Source organism: Pimephales promelas, chromosome 22 (genome assembly GCF_988280905.1).
Source record: "Pimephales promelas chromosome 22, fPimPro1.hap1.1, whole genome shotgun sequence".
Classification (NCBI taxonomy): Eukaryota; Metazoa; Chordata; class Actinopteri; order Cypriniformes; family Leuciscidae; genus Pimephales; species Pimephales promelas.
Genome location: NC_142790.1, coordinates 20,968,268 through 20,987,774, shown reverse-complemented (window position 1 = coordinate 20,987,774; position 19,507 = coordinate 20,968,268). Strand labels below are relative to the sequence as shown.

General features: G+C 40.3%; 1 protein-coding gene across 2 annotated transcripts in view; it reads right to left on the bottom strand.

The window, feature by feature from the left end:
• The window catches only part of pola1 (polymerase (DNA directed), alpha 1), a 50,622-nt gene that overhangs the window by 18,798 nt on the left and 12,317 nt on the right, over positions 1-19,507 (bottom strand). For both annotated transcript variants that reach the window (XM_039684939.2, XM_039684940.2), the window contains exons 27-34: positions 11,379-11,411; positions 11,181-11,273; positions 10,817-11,022; positions 10,563-10,695; positions 9,861-9,992; positions 9,606-9,780; positions 7,575-7,756; positions 4,513-4,644 (exon numbers count right to left, since the gene is read on the bottom strand). In XM_039684939.2, the coding sequence (XP_039540873.2) occupies positions 4,513-4,644; positions 7,575-7,756; positions 9,606-9,780; positions 9,861-9,992; positions 10,563-10,695; positions 10,817-11,022; positions 11,181-11,273; positions 11,379-11,411 (1,086 nt within the window). The remainder of the gene's footprint in view (positions 1-4,512; positions 4,645-7,574; positions 7,757-9,605; positions 9,781-9,860; positions 9,993-10,562; positions 10,696-10,816; positions 11,023-11,180; positions 11,274-11,378; positions 11,412-19,507) is intronic.

The following is a 19,507-nucleotide window of genomic DNA, read 5'->3' as shown; positions in this document are numbered from 1 at the left end:
ACCTGGTTCCGCCACAGGATTCCTGGCTACCGGCTGCACCTCTGCCTTCCATACATTCGTTTACACCGGGTTCCACCATTTCTCCATATCCGCCGTCGTCCTCAGTCCCAAGAGTGGCCAGCTCCACCAAGGCCCTCCAGACCTGTGGTGTCACCCTGGATCCGTGTTTCCTCAGCTCTGTCTGAGTCTCCACCATGATCGTCTCCATCGCAGGAGACCGCATACCTGCTCCCTCCTCTTTGCCGGATCAGGTACCGGTGAGACCAATCCAAATCCGATGTTGTTTTATACTATTCGATGTTATTCTTAAGCCTCACAAAAAGGCACAATAACATTATAAAGAACCATCAACTTTTCACTATAAGTGTTCTAAAGCCATTCCATAGTTTCATGTGGCGTACAGATGAACATTTAAGTTGTTAAATTCAAGTGCTTCCATCCTCGGTGTCTGGCAGTCATTCTCCATTCAGCTCTTAAACAGCGCATCTTGCGGCAAAATTTTAAAAAGTGTTTTAAAAAACTGTTAAAAAGAAAAGGCTCAAACTATTGCATTCATATAATACCGGAACTAGGCATCAATATAAATTAATGCACTGTCTAGATCTTCTATAACAGACGCAATTTTTTGTTGTTGTTGTTTTTCTTTATAATGATGTTTAAGACACAAAAGAGTAATTATCCGTTCAACAAAGAAATTCTACATTAATTTAAAAAAAATAAAAACCTGTGCTGCTGATATCGGATCGGTATCAGCCGTTAGTCAGAATTTTTGGTATCGGATCGGTTCTGAAAAAAATGTGGTATTCCTACCTACGACCCTGCCTTGGATCATCTTAATGGCTATGGCCGGGGTCCTACTACTAGTACTACTACTCCTGCTCCAGGTTGCTCCCAAACTCCACTCCCCCGTGGACTGTTTTGACTGTCTCAGTTTGGTTTTGTCTGTACTGTTACAGTTATATTATATTCTGTTCTGACTGTTTCATTGTGTTTTAGTTCTGTGCCTGTTTGCCTGTGTGACCCAGTTTCCTAGTACCTGTGCCAGTTTGTTCCCTTAATTGACTATTTGTTCACCTGTTGCCCAATGAATTCACTCTTTTGTTCCCCTGTGTATTTAAGTCCCGTCTTCTTGCAGTTCTTTGCTCTGTGTTGTCAGTGTTAAGCAAGTGTGCTGCACAAGCAATGTGCAGAAATGGGATGTAATATAGGTCATAAACCCCACCCTCTCCATGTAATATAATGGAATGTGAGCCAAACTAAATCAAATTACACTTCAAATACATTTACGACAATTTTTTTTCCAAAAGTTTTTTTTTTAAAGTTCAACGTGGTTGTCTTGTTAAAGAACAAGTTTGTATTTTCGCCTGTCATGGCGTGAGCACGCAAGTCTTTTCCATCATTCAAATTTGTGATTATTAACTGGTTCCGATCAGTGGCTGATTTGGAGTTCCCCCAAATCATACAGCTCTACTGGTCCCTAGTTAAGGCAAATGCAAGCCTTCAGGATTTTCTTCAGGTTAAATGTGAAAATCATAAGTACTTGACCTACACAATTTAAGTTTGTCGCTTAAACTGTCAGATGAGTTGCACTCCGAAGTTTAATGAAAAAGAAGTCACTGCTAAATGAAGGAATTTTGCCATCCAAACACCCAGAAATCCACCAGCCCCACTGAATACGCACACAACCACTCTCTGATGCCCTTAATCCAGAGCCGCCCTTTTAGGCAAAAAAAAGAAGCTGCTGCGATTACAGGCGGCTTGGAGCAAAAAAAGCCCCCAAGACAACAGCCTCTCACAGGCTTTGTGCCTCAGTAATCAACAGCTGTACATTCACACAGTGGCTGCGGAGCCCAAGAGCGGCTGAAAGGACGCAAATGCGTCCACTTTGTACATCTCTGCTTTAATCAAGCCTTTTCTATTCAGCAATCTGACCTTTTGTTCAAAACAGGATTATCACTTTTTTTTTTTCACTTACACCCCCCCCCCCCCAAACAACCACCACCACCATCATCACATCCCCAAGCCAGTTACCAAGGGGCAAAGCACATGATGAACATAATAGCAATAATTTGTTAAACGCCATGGCAACCCACATTAGAATGGGGTAAATACGGGGGGTGCCACTTCGTGCCACGCTCTCATTTTGCAGAAGACGCCAGGAGTCAGAACGGATGACAAGGAAGGAGAGAAGTGAGGGGGGGTGAAGAAAGGGGGAAGGGAGGGAGACAAGAGCAAAGCATATTTGCTTTGTCTCTAAAGGGTGGTTTTATTGGTAATGGTGGTGGGCTGAAGGTGAGGTGGCAGTGATTTCTTTCATGATTAATGCCTCGCTGGTGTTCCGTAGGAAACTCAACAAACACCGCTGACTTCCAATCTGTAACCATGTAAGCTGCGAGTCCTCCCTCATACAGGCAGGCTTTCTCCCTCTATCTCTGCGAACAAACAACTCTATTTGAGCTCTCCCCTAAGCTGAAAGGAATCCTTAATTACACAATATCAGCCTCTTCATTGCTCCTAGTGTGGGAGGGGACGGCTGAGCTGTGTCCACTGAAGCTGGGCCTGGGCAAGGAGGGGGGCGCATTCACTACCAGCAGCTGTTTCACACATACTGACAAAAGAGCCTACAGGCACCGTCCCAACAAGGGAGGTGGCAACATTCAGGCTGCTAATTGATTTTTCAGCACGGCCCTGAGAGAGAATATACCCCCACAACTTTCAAGTTGGCTTTCGGATTCGTAAGTTTCCGGCATTCCAGAACTTCCCTGAGTTCCAGAACCTGGCTTGCTCGTCCAAATTGGACGCGGTGTGCAGTGATTATGGCTGTCAATCAAAACCCTCAGCTGGGAAATTAGATACACAGATGTATGCGTGCTCTTAACGTAGGTCCAATATCTGCACACTTGCCACATTGCCAGGGCCTGTATTTCTGCCACGCCGCGAAGACACTGAGAGTGCATACAAAATTAAACCCATTTGTGAAGCAGCGGGAGGGGGCAGTTGCTGTTTTGGAGCTACACTCAGGAGCAAAAAAGCCGAAAAAAAGTCTAAAATTTAATAAAAGACAGGAAATAAACAAACAGCATGAGGAAGGTGAGCTCAAATGAACCCCTGTAAGATGCTCAAGGAGAGCCCAGGTGGTCAAATGTGAATGTAGCCTATTACTGCCATCAGAACATTTCAGATCAATTCAAATAAGTACTCGACTACTATAATTAAGGTAGAAAATGAAACCTCAGACAAGGAACTTGATAATGCGTACCCGTGATGTTACTGTATATAACATGTTTTACAAGGGAGACACACTGGGCAAATGAACAGAGCTTCTGCAAAAGCATATGCAAACAACTTTTGTTTGACTCTAGACACGTTAGACAAATCGAAGATGATTCGCCTGCCAAATAAATAAATAAATAACCTAGTTGCTGCATGGTTTTGGAAAAGTTGGTTTATTTGAACGAAAATTGAGAAACACTAATAAAATAGATATAATAATAGATTATTGCTGTAAATTAAACACTGTAATTATGCAAAGTTGCTGTACTGTACTCTCTTTGTTTTTTTGTCATTATAGATATATACATACATTTATAATTTTGACTTTTATATAACATGAAATATGCTGGTAATTATTAAGATTGTCTACCAATTATATAGATTGATATCAAAAGACAATTATAATATTAGTAATAATAATAAATATTATTGATATTAAAAGGGGCTATGGGTATGTTTTTACTTTAAAAAAAATCAGGTCGTCGCCGGGTTCGAATTGGCGTGAAAATTCACAAAATGTGACATCACGCGTATTCTCGTCTACTTGGGCTTACATCCTTACGGCACCCATTAGTAAGCAGCGGCAATGGCTAGCAGTAGTGTTTCAAATGGACTCTGCGGACGGAAAAAAGCGACCAGCCTCCAGCACAATCCAGATACCCACGGAAACTCCTCGTAAGTTAAAGTACGGCCAACGAACATTATCCACATTTAATTTATTTTTTAAGCAGTAGTCTAGTATTAACGTAGATAATCTGGTGAAAATGAAAAAATATCATAAATAATCATTAAAAATATTAATAATATTACTTGTTAAAGCTGCAGTCCGGTGTTTTTCGTCTTTGTCGCCATTTCTGTTAGAAATCTGCAATTGCAGTCACTCGCGGAATTATCAACTTTATGTAAATTGTACAACACCCTCGACACCATAGTGCGGACGAACACAATGATTGAGGAGACTGTCAGTCACTGTGCCGGTTTTTTTTTTTTGTCATAGGTTAGTGATAATGTAATTATTACTGGTAAAATGCATTAAAAAAAAAACTATTCTAAATTTTATATTTGGTCATTAAAAAACAATTTGGTGGGAATTTACATCAGTGATTTGGCCCATTTCTGGTGCAAAAGGGTCTTTAAAAGTTACACACCTCATTATGCAACACCATATTCACAAAACATGCAGTGGCCAATCTGGAAAACATGGGCAGTGCATTACAGAAAGCATTTATTAATACTCACACTGTAGTATTTCCTGATGTGCCGGCGAATGTCCAATTGCAGTTTGTTGCTAATACGGATGGGATATTCCATCGGGCTACCCCCACAGGGGATGTGGCAGCAATTCTTGAGGCTGGGCTGCAAGGTGCTCCCCTGGAAACAAACAAATTCACTTTCAACACAGCATTGGATCACGATACACAAGCCCACATACAAAAAAACAACAACATAATCAGGGCATTTATCCTGTTGACTGGCATTGCCCAGAGAAGCTTTTAAAGGCTATTAGACCTGACCTATTAGACATTCAAACATACTAAAAGTATAATGTCGGTGCCCCCACACCAAGTCTCTAGGGTATCCAGATAGAAAAAGAAACAAGCAGGAGCAAAAATGGCACTGCATTAAGCGTTCAGCTGTGTATCTGGGTGACAGCAAGTAACAAATGCCATACTGTGCAGATGATTTGCAAGCTTTGCCTGCTTTTCTACACCTAAAAGGCCCCAGACCTCCCATTGAGTAACAGTGGCTTAAATTGTAGTTAAACAGTGAATAAAAACTATTGTACCCTGATATTTCTTCAATCTAACCTCACATAGGCACTAGCGGAGCCATTTATGGTGCTCATTATGCCTCAAATAAGCTGAAGGACCGAGGAAGTGTGTGTGTGCCCGGCTAATGCATCAGCACACTTGCTCGAGCTCACAGTCTCACACAAACAAATTACTCTTTATTTTATGGCACGGTGGTGGTGAAGCGGTAGTCACTGCGATCCATTAGCGTTTTTATGATCTTTACATCTTTCACTGAGCGCCACTTTAAGGGAGAACTGTGTGTCTATGCAAATACCATCTCTAGTATCATCTGTTTGCATTCCTGTTGTCCTCCTCCCTCTCTCAACGGCTAGCTTTGATAAGAGAACGAACTGCAGTGTCTATGAGTCAAGGCTGTTCCTTCAAGTCTTCCTTTCATCAGCCCCCTCCCTATAACCAGAGCTCTGTTATAACCCTGTACTCCTAATTATTAGATATTTTATCAGGTGAATACGGGAGTATATGTAACAAGCCCATTTATTCATCAACGTAACATACACCGAGTACCACATGCATGAAAATGTACACTGGATGTGAAGATGAAAACGCATTTTTGTTTCGGAAACTTAGAGTTCAGCACATCCACGAATCATTATTAAATAAAGTAAAAATCACAATATAAATACAAGATTCAATGTGCAGTGTTGTCAGCTTCATTGATTATAGTACTGGGAGCCCTCTTTGCTCACGTTTTGTAAACAATAAGCATGCGTCATGCTGCTTACAGCTCATTGCAAAGTTTCTGAATTAAAAACCTTAACTAAATGTGGGATTGAATCCGAAACGGACCGACAATGATAACCATAGCAGCAAACGGGACAAAAATCTGTTTGTCAATATAGATCTGTGCATCAAGTCTTGAAATGTAAATGTAAATTAATAGATCTGCCAGTTCTATGTAATGTGTAATATGCTACTTTTTGTAGCAAGATTGCACTTTTTGTATGTTCAATAATAGTTCTATAACAACAAATGCCATTTTAATTGCATCACCTTGTGGCAGTCATGGCCTAATAGATCCTCAGAACCAGCAGGAAATGACTACGGTTTCCTTGAGCAAGGCACACAACCCCAAATTGCTACATAAAAAATGGCTGCCACTGCTCCGGGTGTGTGCATGTTCACTACTCCTAATGTGTGTGCACTAGCTTGGATGTGTTAAATGCAGAGGACAAATTCAGAGTATGGCATACCATACTTTGCCTTCATATGTCATATTTAACACTTACATTTTACAGAGTATGGAGCGCTGAGAAGGGCTATTTATGTTGTTCATATATTTATGCTTGAAAACAAGCAACACATGCGGTGTTCTGTCAAGTCTGTTATCTTTTGAGGCTGGTTATCACTTACGGCATTAATTTAGTATTCGTACCGAGGTATTAGACTCTGGTATAGTAGCAAAGTCAAAATTGTGGTACCGGGCAAACCCTAGATGGGATGCATGTATATTCTGTTCAATGGGTTTCCTGCACTTCTATTCTGGAGTGTCGCCATGTTGCAGATGAAGCAATATGGCACAATATTTGTAAGCAAGCATACATTACTGCCAAGTTTGTAAACAAAGCACTTATTTGCGGTTCTTTGATTCACCAGTCAGTTGAACTGATTTGTTAAACATTGGTCTGATTCAGTCTGACAACTAAAATTCTCACTGGATCAGAAAAGACAACCAGTGTGCTCACTGATCAATCCAATGAACAGAGCAGAGAAATGTTAAAATACTGTGATATGGAGAAAAAAAAAAAAAAAAAAACTGACAACGTTAATTCAATTATTAATTGTAACTGAAGTTAAACATACAGACTGATCAACAAACATTGATCAGTCTGTACAATATTCATAGACTTGTTTTCATGTCACATTAATTTAAATATGGCTTCCACCCTGTTTAAAGTCTATTAGCGCTTGTAAAGCATGAATAAGTTACAATGCATATAAATGTCAAAGTTTTCCCAGAATTCCAAGCCTTCCCTGGCCTGCAGAGTGCAATATCTCCAAACAACTAGGAGGACAGAGATCACCCCATTGGAGGGGTCAATGTCACTTTTTATGAGTCTTGGACAAGAGAAAGCTGTGCATTAGCATGTGTGTGTGTGTGGACCCTTAATTAATGGCAGACTGCACATGCTCCTCTAGCCCCTGCTGACCTCGGCCTGAAGTATGACGGACATCCTGTGTACTGAAGAGCTCCAGGAATACACCCTGACAAAAATCCCCCCCCCCACATCTTTGCCAAGCCTCTATAAATAAAAAAAAGTGTAGCAGCTCTGAAATTAATAGGCCGGTAAAAGCCAGAAGCAGAGGAAGTAATCACCTGCACCACTCAAATTTATTGTTACCCGTCATTACACAATATTTAACAGGAAGTTGAGGTAGGATGCAATTGAATGGTGAGAAATGCATGAATCGAGATGGACTGGTAGGCATTTTGCTGACTGATAAGATCAGGTTTGTTAATGGCTGTGAATATGAGAGCTGATAACTCACCGTCCCCTCAAACACATTGTCGTAGATGTTTTCGGTATTACAGTCAGGGCAAGTGAAAGTAAACCTCTCGCAATCACGGTATCGCTCTTCGTCAGTGAGCTGGGCCGGAGCACCAAGAAAATTGTCCCCTTCTTCCTCACGTTGCTGCTGCTGTTGGGCTCGGAAGTGACTTGGGTCGAGTCCTGGATAAGCAGGTCAAAAAAAAAAAAAAAAGGTTTGTGCTGTCAACACCCTTTTAAAAGGCACTCAAACTAAAAGCTTCATATTTAGATTTAGATTAAACAGCAAAGAATGAAGCAACAATGTAAATATACATTTAAATAAAATCAGCAACGCAAGTTGTAACATTCTCATTCTAGCACTTCATGTGTTGGTGATAATGCCGTGCAGACTCAGACTTCCCCACGGTTGTATTTATGGGCAGTGGAAAGACAGTGATGGAAAGAGAGGCATAGGGAAAGGCTGAAAGAGGAGAGAGGGACAGGAAGAAAGAGAAGATGGCACGGCTGCAGAAGGCAAGAGGAGAGAGACTAGCAAACGATAAGAATAAACTGGAAACATAATAAGGGGAAAAAGGAGGGGTAGAGAAAGCACAGCTATCCGATTTTTCCCAGGCAGCTGAGATCATCAAATCATTAAGAGACAGCAGCTGAATCTCCATTTAATCCCCCCAGGTGACACCGAACACTACTAGAGCATGGAAAAACAGTCTACGTCCCCCTGGGTAATTTGGCTAAGTGAATAAATGAGCACATAAGTAAGTGTTGACTATGAGACTTCGGGGATTAGCCGGCGTCTCTGAGGATCCAAGCCCGCTGACGCCCGGGTGCTGCTGCCATCTACAGGCAAACATGCAGCATGTCACACACTGGCGGCCAAGGGAACGGGGTGGCGCGTGAACTGTAGTTAGGAATGGACACAGAATGTAGTGTGTATTTCGAGACAATTTTGAGACTACATAAGAAGCAAATTCTGGGAGCAAATGTAAATGTGTTGCTAATGGGTAATTAAGGTCACCCGCTATTTTGTTCTAGTAACATGGTGGATAGATTGAATTAATGTCTGAGTTTTGGACCCAACTGCGGGATACCAAACAACCAGGGTCTGTTGTCATGGAGACAGAGTGGCATGGTTCATGCACTTTTTAAAGAAACCAAATTTCCATCTGGGGGAAATGAATTATCAGCTGCTAGGCAAAAGAAAACAACAACAACAACCACATATATATGTATTTGTATGCATGTATGTATGTTATGTATGTATGCATGTATGTGTATATATATATATATTTATTTATTTATTTATTAGGGGTGGGCGCTGTAACCAAAATTGTGACTCACTATATGACTAATTTTATTAAACGGCAATGATATATTTCACGATATAGTTATTTATAAGGCCTAGTTATTCTAAAATAAATAAATAAATAATAAAATAAATGAAATGAAAAGTAGGCTACTTCACCTTGTTTATTTTTTCTTGTTTCTTTTATTTGGTAAATTATTTTGAAACAAATAACAAAACACACTCATGAACTTTTAGAAGAACTTTTGCGAGCGTGCACTCCTCTAAACTGTAGTCTATGGGTCCGGCACTGCTGCTCATTTTCCCCTGAGAATATCATGTTAACAACAACCCTTTAGAAAACGTAATTCCTTTGTGGATCCTCTTGATCTGCTCTCTCCGTGTTTCTTTGACAAATCTCACGCTGCACAGAAGTTAACCACGCCCATTTATTTACATGTCGCGGTATATACGGAATAAAAAAAAATCTGTTATGGTTGACATTTAATGATATATACTGTCATACCACCCAACCCTAATATATATATAGTTCACAAACTATCTAAAAAAAAAAAAAAAAAAAAAGATTTTTAGATTTTTAAAAATTGAAAAATTATTTGTTAAAATATATTTTATATGACATTAAGTTATTACATTTTTATTAAATAAAAGAAAAACAATGAATATAATTAAAATTTTAAGTCCTTTTTGGCAAAATATAATGAATGCTAGCCCAGAGAGTCTCACCTAGCCAAGTAGCAATTAGCACTGCATCAATGCCTTCAATAGGCTCACAGATTCGGCCGACCACAGGGTGCACCTGCTGGGACAGGTAGTACTGCGTGTCCAGGCTGAGTCCCGGCTGTTTCTGAAGCTGTTCCAGGGCATACGCCCTCTGACTGGCTGCCAGGTTTGAACCATCCTAATAGGCAGTGGTAGAAGGTTAGTGTGGGTTTACTGCCAATTTATAGAGTCAGAGATACAAATACACTGGATTCTCACCTGACAGATGACATAAGAAACAGTGTCACCCGCTTTAACCTTCTTCCCACCCTGAGAGTTGATCCAGAGGGCAACATGGACGTGGGGGAGACTCTTCTTGTCAGGGTAGTCCTGAGGTTCCTTTGTAAGGGACTGAAAGGAATAAACACACTACATGAGACTACCGGTCAAAAGTTTAAACACCCATGAAATGATATTCTCATGAGCTTATAAAACAACAACAACAAAAAAGTTATTTAAATCTGTTTAGTACAATTATCTAAATAGTCTGAAATTAGCATTAAATAAAAAATTTTTTGGCCAATAAAAAAAAAAAAAAAAAAAAGATTTTTTTAAATCTGCTGTAAAGAGCAACAACACCAGGTTGTTGGCATCCTCTGCAGGTATTTTTTATAATACATAATTTACATAATAAACAATCATCTTATGTGCATCGTGTATTTTATGTGTTATTTTAAATTTAGATTCCTTAATTTGAACCAAATATTATTGCCTCACTGTTATTTTATATGTATTTTAAGTCATTTAAAGGGTTAGGTCTTTGCTTTGGTCTATTTGTATTACAAAAAAACCCCCCAAAAAAAACAACAGATTAATAGACAAAATAATCAATCGATTACTAAAATAATTGTTAATAACAGCCCTAGTTTGAACTCTCCTAATTTTAAATGAGTTTTTATTGTTTCTAATTCAGTCCTTTACCTTGTGTATCTCAAACATGTTGAGTGGGATACTGCTATTGGCCACCTTCTCTCCAACCTCAATCAGATGTTTCTGAATGTTCTCAACGATGGTGTCACGGTTCTGGTCTGACAGAATCTGACCAATCACATAACTAGATGAAAGGTAAAAAGATCATGTAAAACCACAACCATATTACAAAAGAATATACAGTGGGATAAGAAAACTACTACTACAAAGCACTGATAGGGCTAATGAAAGTTTAGTGCACTGACTTGCCACACTCCTTGGCTAGGTCACACCAGTCTCTGCGCACAATGTCCAGGCCTTTGAGCTCTTGTTTGGTTGTGTATTTGCCATCTCCCTGCGGCTCAACCATCAGTGCTGCGTATTTCTTCTTCTTCAGCAGCAGAAGAGACTTAAACACACCATCGATGTCAATCTCCAGGAGTTTATAGAGTTTATTCACCTCACTTTTCACCTACACAGACACATTTTTTCAACTGGTGCTGGATGCAGAATGGCTGGTTTAATTCTCTCCTGATTGCCAGTGAGGTCTCATTCATGCTTTAAAGATCCGATAGCATTTTTCTATGAGACGTGCAGAAACCCACCTTCCCCACTCCTTCCCAAACTTACCTTGTTTCCCAGTTTGAAGACCTCCTCCAGGTTGGTGCTGTTGGTGTTGATCATGATGGAGTCGGTATCCCCGTATATGACCTCCAGATTCATCTAAGGGAGAATTGTAAACCGTTAAAACCCACGCACAGCTTACAAATAACAAATGCGCCAAGTGCCGCTTAATTATTACTGTAACATACACTAATCATGACTCACCCTCTGCACCATTTCTTTGGTGTGCATCAAAATCTGTGGGAGACAAAAGACCGCATGTCACCCAGGAAACACAATAAACACTAAACACAGCAAGAAGAGAACAATATCAATTTCAAATCAGTCAAACTGGAAAGTCAAACAAACCCACTCACTTTGGTGTATATACATCTATCAGCAAGAAATAGTATGAGGAAAAAAATAAATAAATAATCGCACATGCGTAAACTCCAACACACGAACACGAGGATTCGCACATGCAAAACACACAAAGAATTTAATTAGCAAATCTATTCAGTAATTCAACATTTATCAAAGGGGGAGAGAAAAAGCCTCTGTGATTTGCTTCTAAATGGAGGATAATTGGCTAAGAGGTCTATTAGCTGCACTGAAATGAGGCTCCAAACCCACACACCAGCAGAGTCATTATAAGGCCTAATAGTCTTAATCACCACTGGACTGCATGACGAGAGAGAGAGAGAGAGAGAGAGGGAGAGGGAGGAAGGGGGGGGGGGGGGGGTCTAGGTTGTCCAGCTGCAAAGAGAGACCCATGTAAACCACAGCTGTCAGAGAAAAAATAGAGGCAGACAAAAGGAAAATTGAAAGAGACAGAAGTAGATCGCAAAAAAAAATATATATATATATAAATACGTTGGTTAAGCAAAAGGAATTACTGAAACATTCCTATGATTACATTAACTAAAATTTCGTTCAAAAGTTTAGGGTCAGTATGATTTTTATGTTTTTTAAAGAAGTCTGTTGTGGTCACCAAGTCTGCATTTATTTTATTTATTTTATAAAAAAAAAACTGTAATATTGTGATGTGTTATTACACGTCAAAATAACGTTTCAATTTTTATATATTTAAATATATTATTCCAGTCTTGCATGTGGTCCTTCATATAGTTATATATAATGTTGACAACATCTGTGCAGTTAAATATTTATGAGGAAAGCTTGTACCTTTCCAAATGAGTGTATTTTCTAAATAAGGATTTAATATGACAAAAAAAATTAAGAAATACAGGCATTTACTGTACCTAATGTCGTATTTAGAAATCTCAAAACCGGAAGTTTGCTTACATAAAACATTTAGTTTTACGTTTAGTTCAAATTCTAATTTCTAAAAGAATATTCCACTGCATGAAAACACCTTTAATTATTTTTACATTATTTCCAATCACCGCTTTACTTTCGAACTGATTCAAATTATAGATAGACCAAAGGACGCAATAAAGGAGACAAACCTATCCTACAAACCCACTGCAGACAGTGACAGGTAGACAGAGAGACTGTACATATCTGAAGAGTCATGATAACAGTGACTGTTTACTCAGGGTGTCCAGCCTTAAACATACACCCCACAGCCGCTGTGCCGGCATGCAGGGTGACCTCTATGGGAGAGGGACTCGGACAGGTGGGGGGGTCGGTAGGGGAATAAGGGGCGCTAATCTGAGGCCTCAAAGAGACAGGGACACACTGCAGCCTGTCAACAGCAATCGAGCAAGACACTAGGATTCATGCCCCCCAGAGCACACACACACACACACCGTAGCCAAACCCAAGCCGCTGGAGGGACAAGGACGAGGCTATTTCAGAACACGGGAAGCTCCACTCCTTGAAACTGGAGCAGGACTTAAGGATGCTTTATGAGGTGTAACATGCCTCCCAGAGGGAAGTAGGAGGTCAGGTCTGAGTAATAACAAAATAGCTGTCGGCATTAACCAACATAGCCAAGGTCACCCCAAAACACACAAACATGCACCTAATTAAGGAGGATTAAAAAAAACCTCCTATATGGGGTTTGCTGTTGGTGTCTTCTGTTTTTGCACTCTCAAAACTGCAATAACTTTCATAAAGCAGAACTTTGCAAGAAAATGCAAGTACTTGCCCATCCAAAAGTTATTGCTAAGGTGTTTTGAACAATTTTAAGCGTGTTTTGGGTGGCCTTAGCATTAAGCTTATTACTTAGTGCTAAGGGAAGGGGTTTTTCAAATCGCTAACCTCAAGTATGTGCAAGCGGCAGTAGGGCTGGGTAATAAATATCGATTTTAATCTCGATTTTTTTTTTATATATTTTTTCTCTATACTAATTGATTCAAATTTGAAATTACGTCCATTTTCTTTAGAAATTCAAAAACATAAATAACGTTTTGGCGCTGTGGCGTGAGATCGATCTGGCGCAGCTCAAGAGAAGCAGCAGCGCTGATCTCTCTTCTGGCTTAATAATACCAGTTACAGCGCGATATCCAAAACAATCAATATTGAATCGCATCGGAATCGAAAACAATCGGTTTCCATGGGCACTGTAATGTATGTCGGAGCATTAGGACAACAGACACATGGGGGTTTTTTTTGGGTGGCGGCACATGCAGCTGAAAGACAAGTCATTTGACTATGTGGGGACAGCTCGTCTTAAAAAGCATGCCGACCAACAAGCAACAAGCGTACAGAAGGCGCCGACTGTTCCGTCAGTGTCCTGCCAGCAAAACACAGTTACTCAAACAAAAAAATTATTTTCAAATTGCATCAATTTGCAAAACACACACCCCAACACATGAAAATAAAACCACTCTGGCCTGAACAGTTTTAAAAGATAAATGATACTTAATTACAAGCCGAATTAAAACAATATCTTTATTCAGCCTAAAATCTAATTCAGTCTTTATGCTGATTAAATAAATGTATCATTTCTTTGTTGTGCAGGACTGACTAAACACAAAGACAACACTATCTCATCTGTAAATGTTTTCACCATTCTGTGCTTTTGTCCAGTGGGCAAACAGTGCCCCATATTTAGCCTCTTCTCAGCTCCCTGTCTGACTGCGGGCAGAAGAGACAAAAGTGGACTGTAATTACAAAGCCCAGTGAATTAGCGGCTGTGTTGGAGCAAAAGCAGCTTGTTAGTAAGATGGAAAGGGGACCAGACCCTTTCTTTCACATGCCTGGGGACACATCTGGAGCGTGACATGATAAAGAGTCAGCAGAGGGTCATTATGGAGCCTACCATCAGATCACTAATGCCTCTGTCACACACACCAGGGGCGTGTCTAGAAGGGGGGCACGGGGTGGCACTGGTCAGCTAGAGGCTCCACATCACATCTGACCTGGGTCCTGCTGCATCTGTGCGCCGTGAACGTTATAGTCAAGACCGAGAACATTAAAATATGGTCTCGAGACCGAGGCTAGAGTACACAACACTGGTGGGCATTGCAAAGATTTTTTAAATTGTGCTTAAAGGGTTAGTTCACCCAAAAATGAAAATTAAGTCATTAATTACTCACCCCCATGCTGTACCAACCCCGTAAGACCTTCGTTCATCTTCGGAACACAAATAAAGATATTTTTGATTGAATCTGAGGGCTGGATCACTCTTCCATAGACAGCCTGAGGGACTGCCTCTTGACGGCCCAGAAAGTCATTAAAAGAAAAGGTTTAAATATTCCATGTGCCTACAGTGGCTCAACTATAACTTTATCAAGCGACGAGACTACTTTTTGTGCGAAAAAAAACGTAAATAACGACTTTATTCGACTTTCCATTACTTCCTTATGGGCGCATGCGCGAGAACTGAGACGAGACCGTTCTTCTTCGACTACTTTTTGTTACCGGCTGCTCACCGCTTAGGAGTTTTACCGCCCCCTACCGTATAAGATGACGTACTGATATAGCCGGAGGCGCAAAACGTTCTGTTTACAAGCAGTACGTCATCTTATACGGTAGGGGGCGATAAAACTCCTAAGCGGTGAGCAGCCGGTAACAAAAAGTAGTCGAAGAAGAACGGTCTTGTCTCAGTTCTCGCGCATGCGCCCATAAGGAAGTAATGGAAAGTCGAATAAAGTCGTTATTTACGGGTTTTTTTCGCACAAAAAGTAGTCTCGTCGCTTGATAAAGTTATAGTTGAGCCACTGTAGGCACATGGAATATTTAAACCTTTTCTTTTAATGACTTTCTGGGCCGTCAAGAGGCAGTCCCTCAGGCTGTCTATGGAAGAGTGATCCAGCCCTCAGATTCAATCAAAAATATCTTTATTTGTGTTCCGAAGATGAACGAAGGTCTTACGGGGTTGGTACAGCATGGGGGTGAGTAATTAATGACTTAATTTTCATTTTTGGGTGAACTAACCCTTTAATATTTTCTAAACAAGTATTCATTTCCAGTTGAATTTTTTGATTTCCCATGGGCCCCCCCTGACTGGTTCTTGGTCCCTCCTGTGCCCCCCCTTTTATAAAATCCTGGAATCGTCCCTGACACAAACGTCCAAGCAAAAACGCCTGACTATTTTTTCTTTGATGCATCAGTAAATACTTCACTTAGTTGCTTCTCAAATATTATTATTGAACTGCATTTTCTCTTCATTTAAATGTCCAATAGTGTAACATGTGAATGAAAACATGGCATCAGTAAATAATAACGCCTACTTTTCATACTCTAATGCCGAGTTCAGACTGCACGAATTTAGCCACGATTTTGGCTCGCCGTCGGGTTGAGAAATCGCAAACAAATGCCCGAAAATCACAGGCAAATCGGTGCTCGTTCATGCGAGTGACAATCAATGTGAATGAGCAAAGACATTGCGTTTTGAGAGAATGGCCGATGAGTCACAGACGCCCGTGAGATATTTGACATGCTAAATATCTGGACCTGTTGGTGAATCAAAATCCTGCTGTGTGAAAAGTGTTCTGACTGAAAACTACATCGGCGATTACCGACAGCCAATGAGAGTTTGGGGAGGAGTTATAGATCACATTTCAACAAGCATGGCATTGATTCAGAAAAAGGCTTCTTCTCTGTCTATTTTGGACCCAAGAAATGTAAGAAAAATTAGTAGAAATTTGATCTGAGCTGTACCACAACCGGGTCGAAAAAAAAAAGGTCTCACGTGAGAACTCCAGTTTTGCACGTGTGATGTCGAGTTCCTTGTCGCATATCGCGTGTGTTTGTTGTGAAACATAGTTTGAGCGCAGCATGCTAGACAGAGTTGTCGCCGATTGTTCCTATTGTAAAGTCATGCAGTGTGAAACCTTCTGTTGCCGATCCATCGTGCAGTGTGAACAAAGCAGCGACTGAAAGCTGGGCAAGACAGTCATGCAGTGTGAAAAGAACAGCAACCCGACTACTTTGAAAATCGTGCAGTCTGAACTCGGCCTAAGTCTCAGCCTACTTTAGTACTCAATAAAACTGGAAATGGAAGGTGATATCAAGCAATGGATCCTAAAGTTAAAATGGTGATAAAATGCCACCAATGAACTGAAGCAACTGGCTCAGATTGCAGTGATTGACAGAACAGGAGTGTTTAGCACAGTCTACACAAGGCCCTCCATCTTTTTGGCCCAATTGACAGGTCTGCCATTAACACGTTCATGTATCTCTTCCCAAACATTTCAAGCGGCTGGTGGAATGGTTATAGAGAAAAACCGAAGTCTACGGCTGCTCTCATAAACAGTTCATTCCTCATGCCCTGTGGTGCCATTTGCTTACCCGGGGCATCTGGCCTTCTGTTGGCTTCGGTGCACATCATAGCAGGCATTTTAAGCCCCAGAGCGGTACAGAAACCTTGTAAAAGAAAGTATCTGGTGACGATTGTTTTGAAAAGCATCCTGCTGAAAAGCATTTTGAGGATGACAGTCCTCTGCCTGAAATAGCAACAACCACACAGCACTGTCAGGATGAAATACGTCCGCTGTCATCTCTCTATCCTCTGCCCAGAGGATCTAAAACACACACACAGGCAGGCCACAGTGGGCCGTGCACAAATTAATTGCCCTCATAGCATGCAAACACAACTTTTAGGTAGATGGCCACATAGTCACCTCTATGACAATGTGCAAATCATGATCCAAAGGACCTAACAACAGCAAACACACAAAAACAACATTAAAATGACAGTCCTTTCTAAAGACATTTACACAACAAAGGTGCGCACAGATTCTACATAAACCGTGTGGAAGCAATCGGGGCAGATCACATGGAGTCTGAGCTCTATGGAGTAAAATATCACTGCAAATCCACTCTCTGATTTAATACGACCGCCTGAAATCACTTTAGCGGGCAGCCTGGCATTTATAACTGGAGGTAAAAATACACCACTAAAAAGAACGCCACGTCCCCTTCCCAAACCCCTACATAATACCTCTGATTAATATTTCCCAACAAAATTTATTAGACCTTGTTTCTAAATTAAGAGCTTGAGCTGACACATATTGACACTAATGCACTCTATTTTCTCATACTGTACAAATAATCTCAACACAGGTTGCAAGACCTACATATCCATGGGGGCCTGTGTGAGAACATTTCAGGCTAGTTGTCAGCTTATTATAGTTAACCAATACTGAAACTAAAACCATAAAAAAACACTTTTGTTGATATGCTAAAATAACTCAAACAAGTAAAAAGCATTTTAAGCACTATAAGCATTTTTTAAACAATCACAGCAAATTTACTAAAACTAACTCAGAAATTATTTAAAAACTATAATATATTTCTATACTAAACACTAGATATCAATATTGGCTACTTAACTGTCCCAATACTTCCCTATTTTTACATGCGTTTAATTACCTTATCAGTCTTATCTAATGCTCACTTGAAGTTAATCTTTAAAAATACTAATAACTTAACATGGGTAAATTATATATAATTTAAAATTTTATATTATTTTTTATTTTATTTTTAAATTATTTAGACAATTTTATTATTGGCAATTTATGGGTAACCAATTTTCTAATTCTTAAAATTCTGAATTCACTTAAAACACAAATTCTCAAAATGAAAATAAACAACAATTATTACTGTTGTTATTATTATCATCCTATAAATAGGAGTTTTAGGGGGACAATGGATTCAGTCATTATATTTGTTCTAATTGAGTATGTTGGAAATAAAGCAGAACAGCTTGTTGATTCTAAATGAGGCTGCAGTGTAATTCAACACTATGTTCAACACTTTACTGAACTACATCATTGGAAAATTGAGTAACACCTCAACACATGCAGGATGACATTATTCTTTTCACTTATTCATTAACAACAGTAACACCAGTCTCTAGGATAAAGGTTTCATTAAAGATAAACAGAAGTATTTCAGTGAGCCGAATGGGGAAAATGACATCAATCTTGTCATTAAATTTAAAGACACAACATTAAAAGAGTCCGCAGAAGGTATTAGTTAAGAATAACACATCACTCACGATGCCAGCCTAAATTAAAAGGTGAAAAGCTCTTGAGGGAACTTGTGCGAAGTACACGAAGCTACGTGAGGCCGACTGCATCTCGCGCCCCAATCCAAAAATATTCTTTGGGCCCTGTGACTATTTGTTAAGTCCAGTGATATAAGGAGCAAATCCCCAACCAAAGACCACAAGGTCAAATGGTGCATACAACAATGACGACAGGGGGGAGGAGGGCACTTGGATCTTATTCTGGGTAGGTTAAAAATTACCTTTGTAATTTGGACAACTGGATATGTCGTCTGAGAGAGCAGCAAGGAAACAATGTTTACTCAGATGACAACTAACTCAACCTCTCATCTCACCAACAGCCGCTTAAGATCTGAAGAATTCATGGCACAATGGCATGCCCTCCGTGACAACATAATACGTTTTGTTTTACTCGTGAACTCATCTAAACTAGGTAAAGAGGAGTCCAGGGCCTGGCGGCAAGGTGGGGTGAGAGGTCAGGCTAACTAACGTTCCAGAACCATCAGCAGTCCGTAGCGACAGAAGTTGTAAACATCACTCGATTAACCCCAGACCCAAACCCCCTCCCCAGCTCCACAGCTGAAGCTCCGCTTTTCACACTGGCTGCCGCACAAAGAGCTGAAAATAAAATTTAGGCACATCAATCAGGACGGACCCCTCAGCATGAAACCCTAAACGTCTATTCCATGGCATACATTTCATACCAGAGGAGTACAGGGTTCGCACCAGAACAAATGTTTCCCTGGAAAGGTCAAGGGCCACGGAATGTCACTTTACAAGTGCTAAGGCTAAACGCACATGGCTCTTGCTAACTGGCCAACAGGGGGATTTCCCCAAACCACCATAGAGCGAAATGAGCCAAATTACAGTGGCGAAAGCCAGTTTTGATAAAATAGAGTCAAGTTTTACATATTACCACGCTGATCTTGTT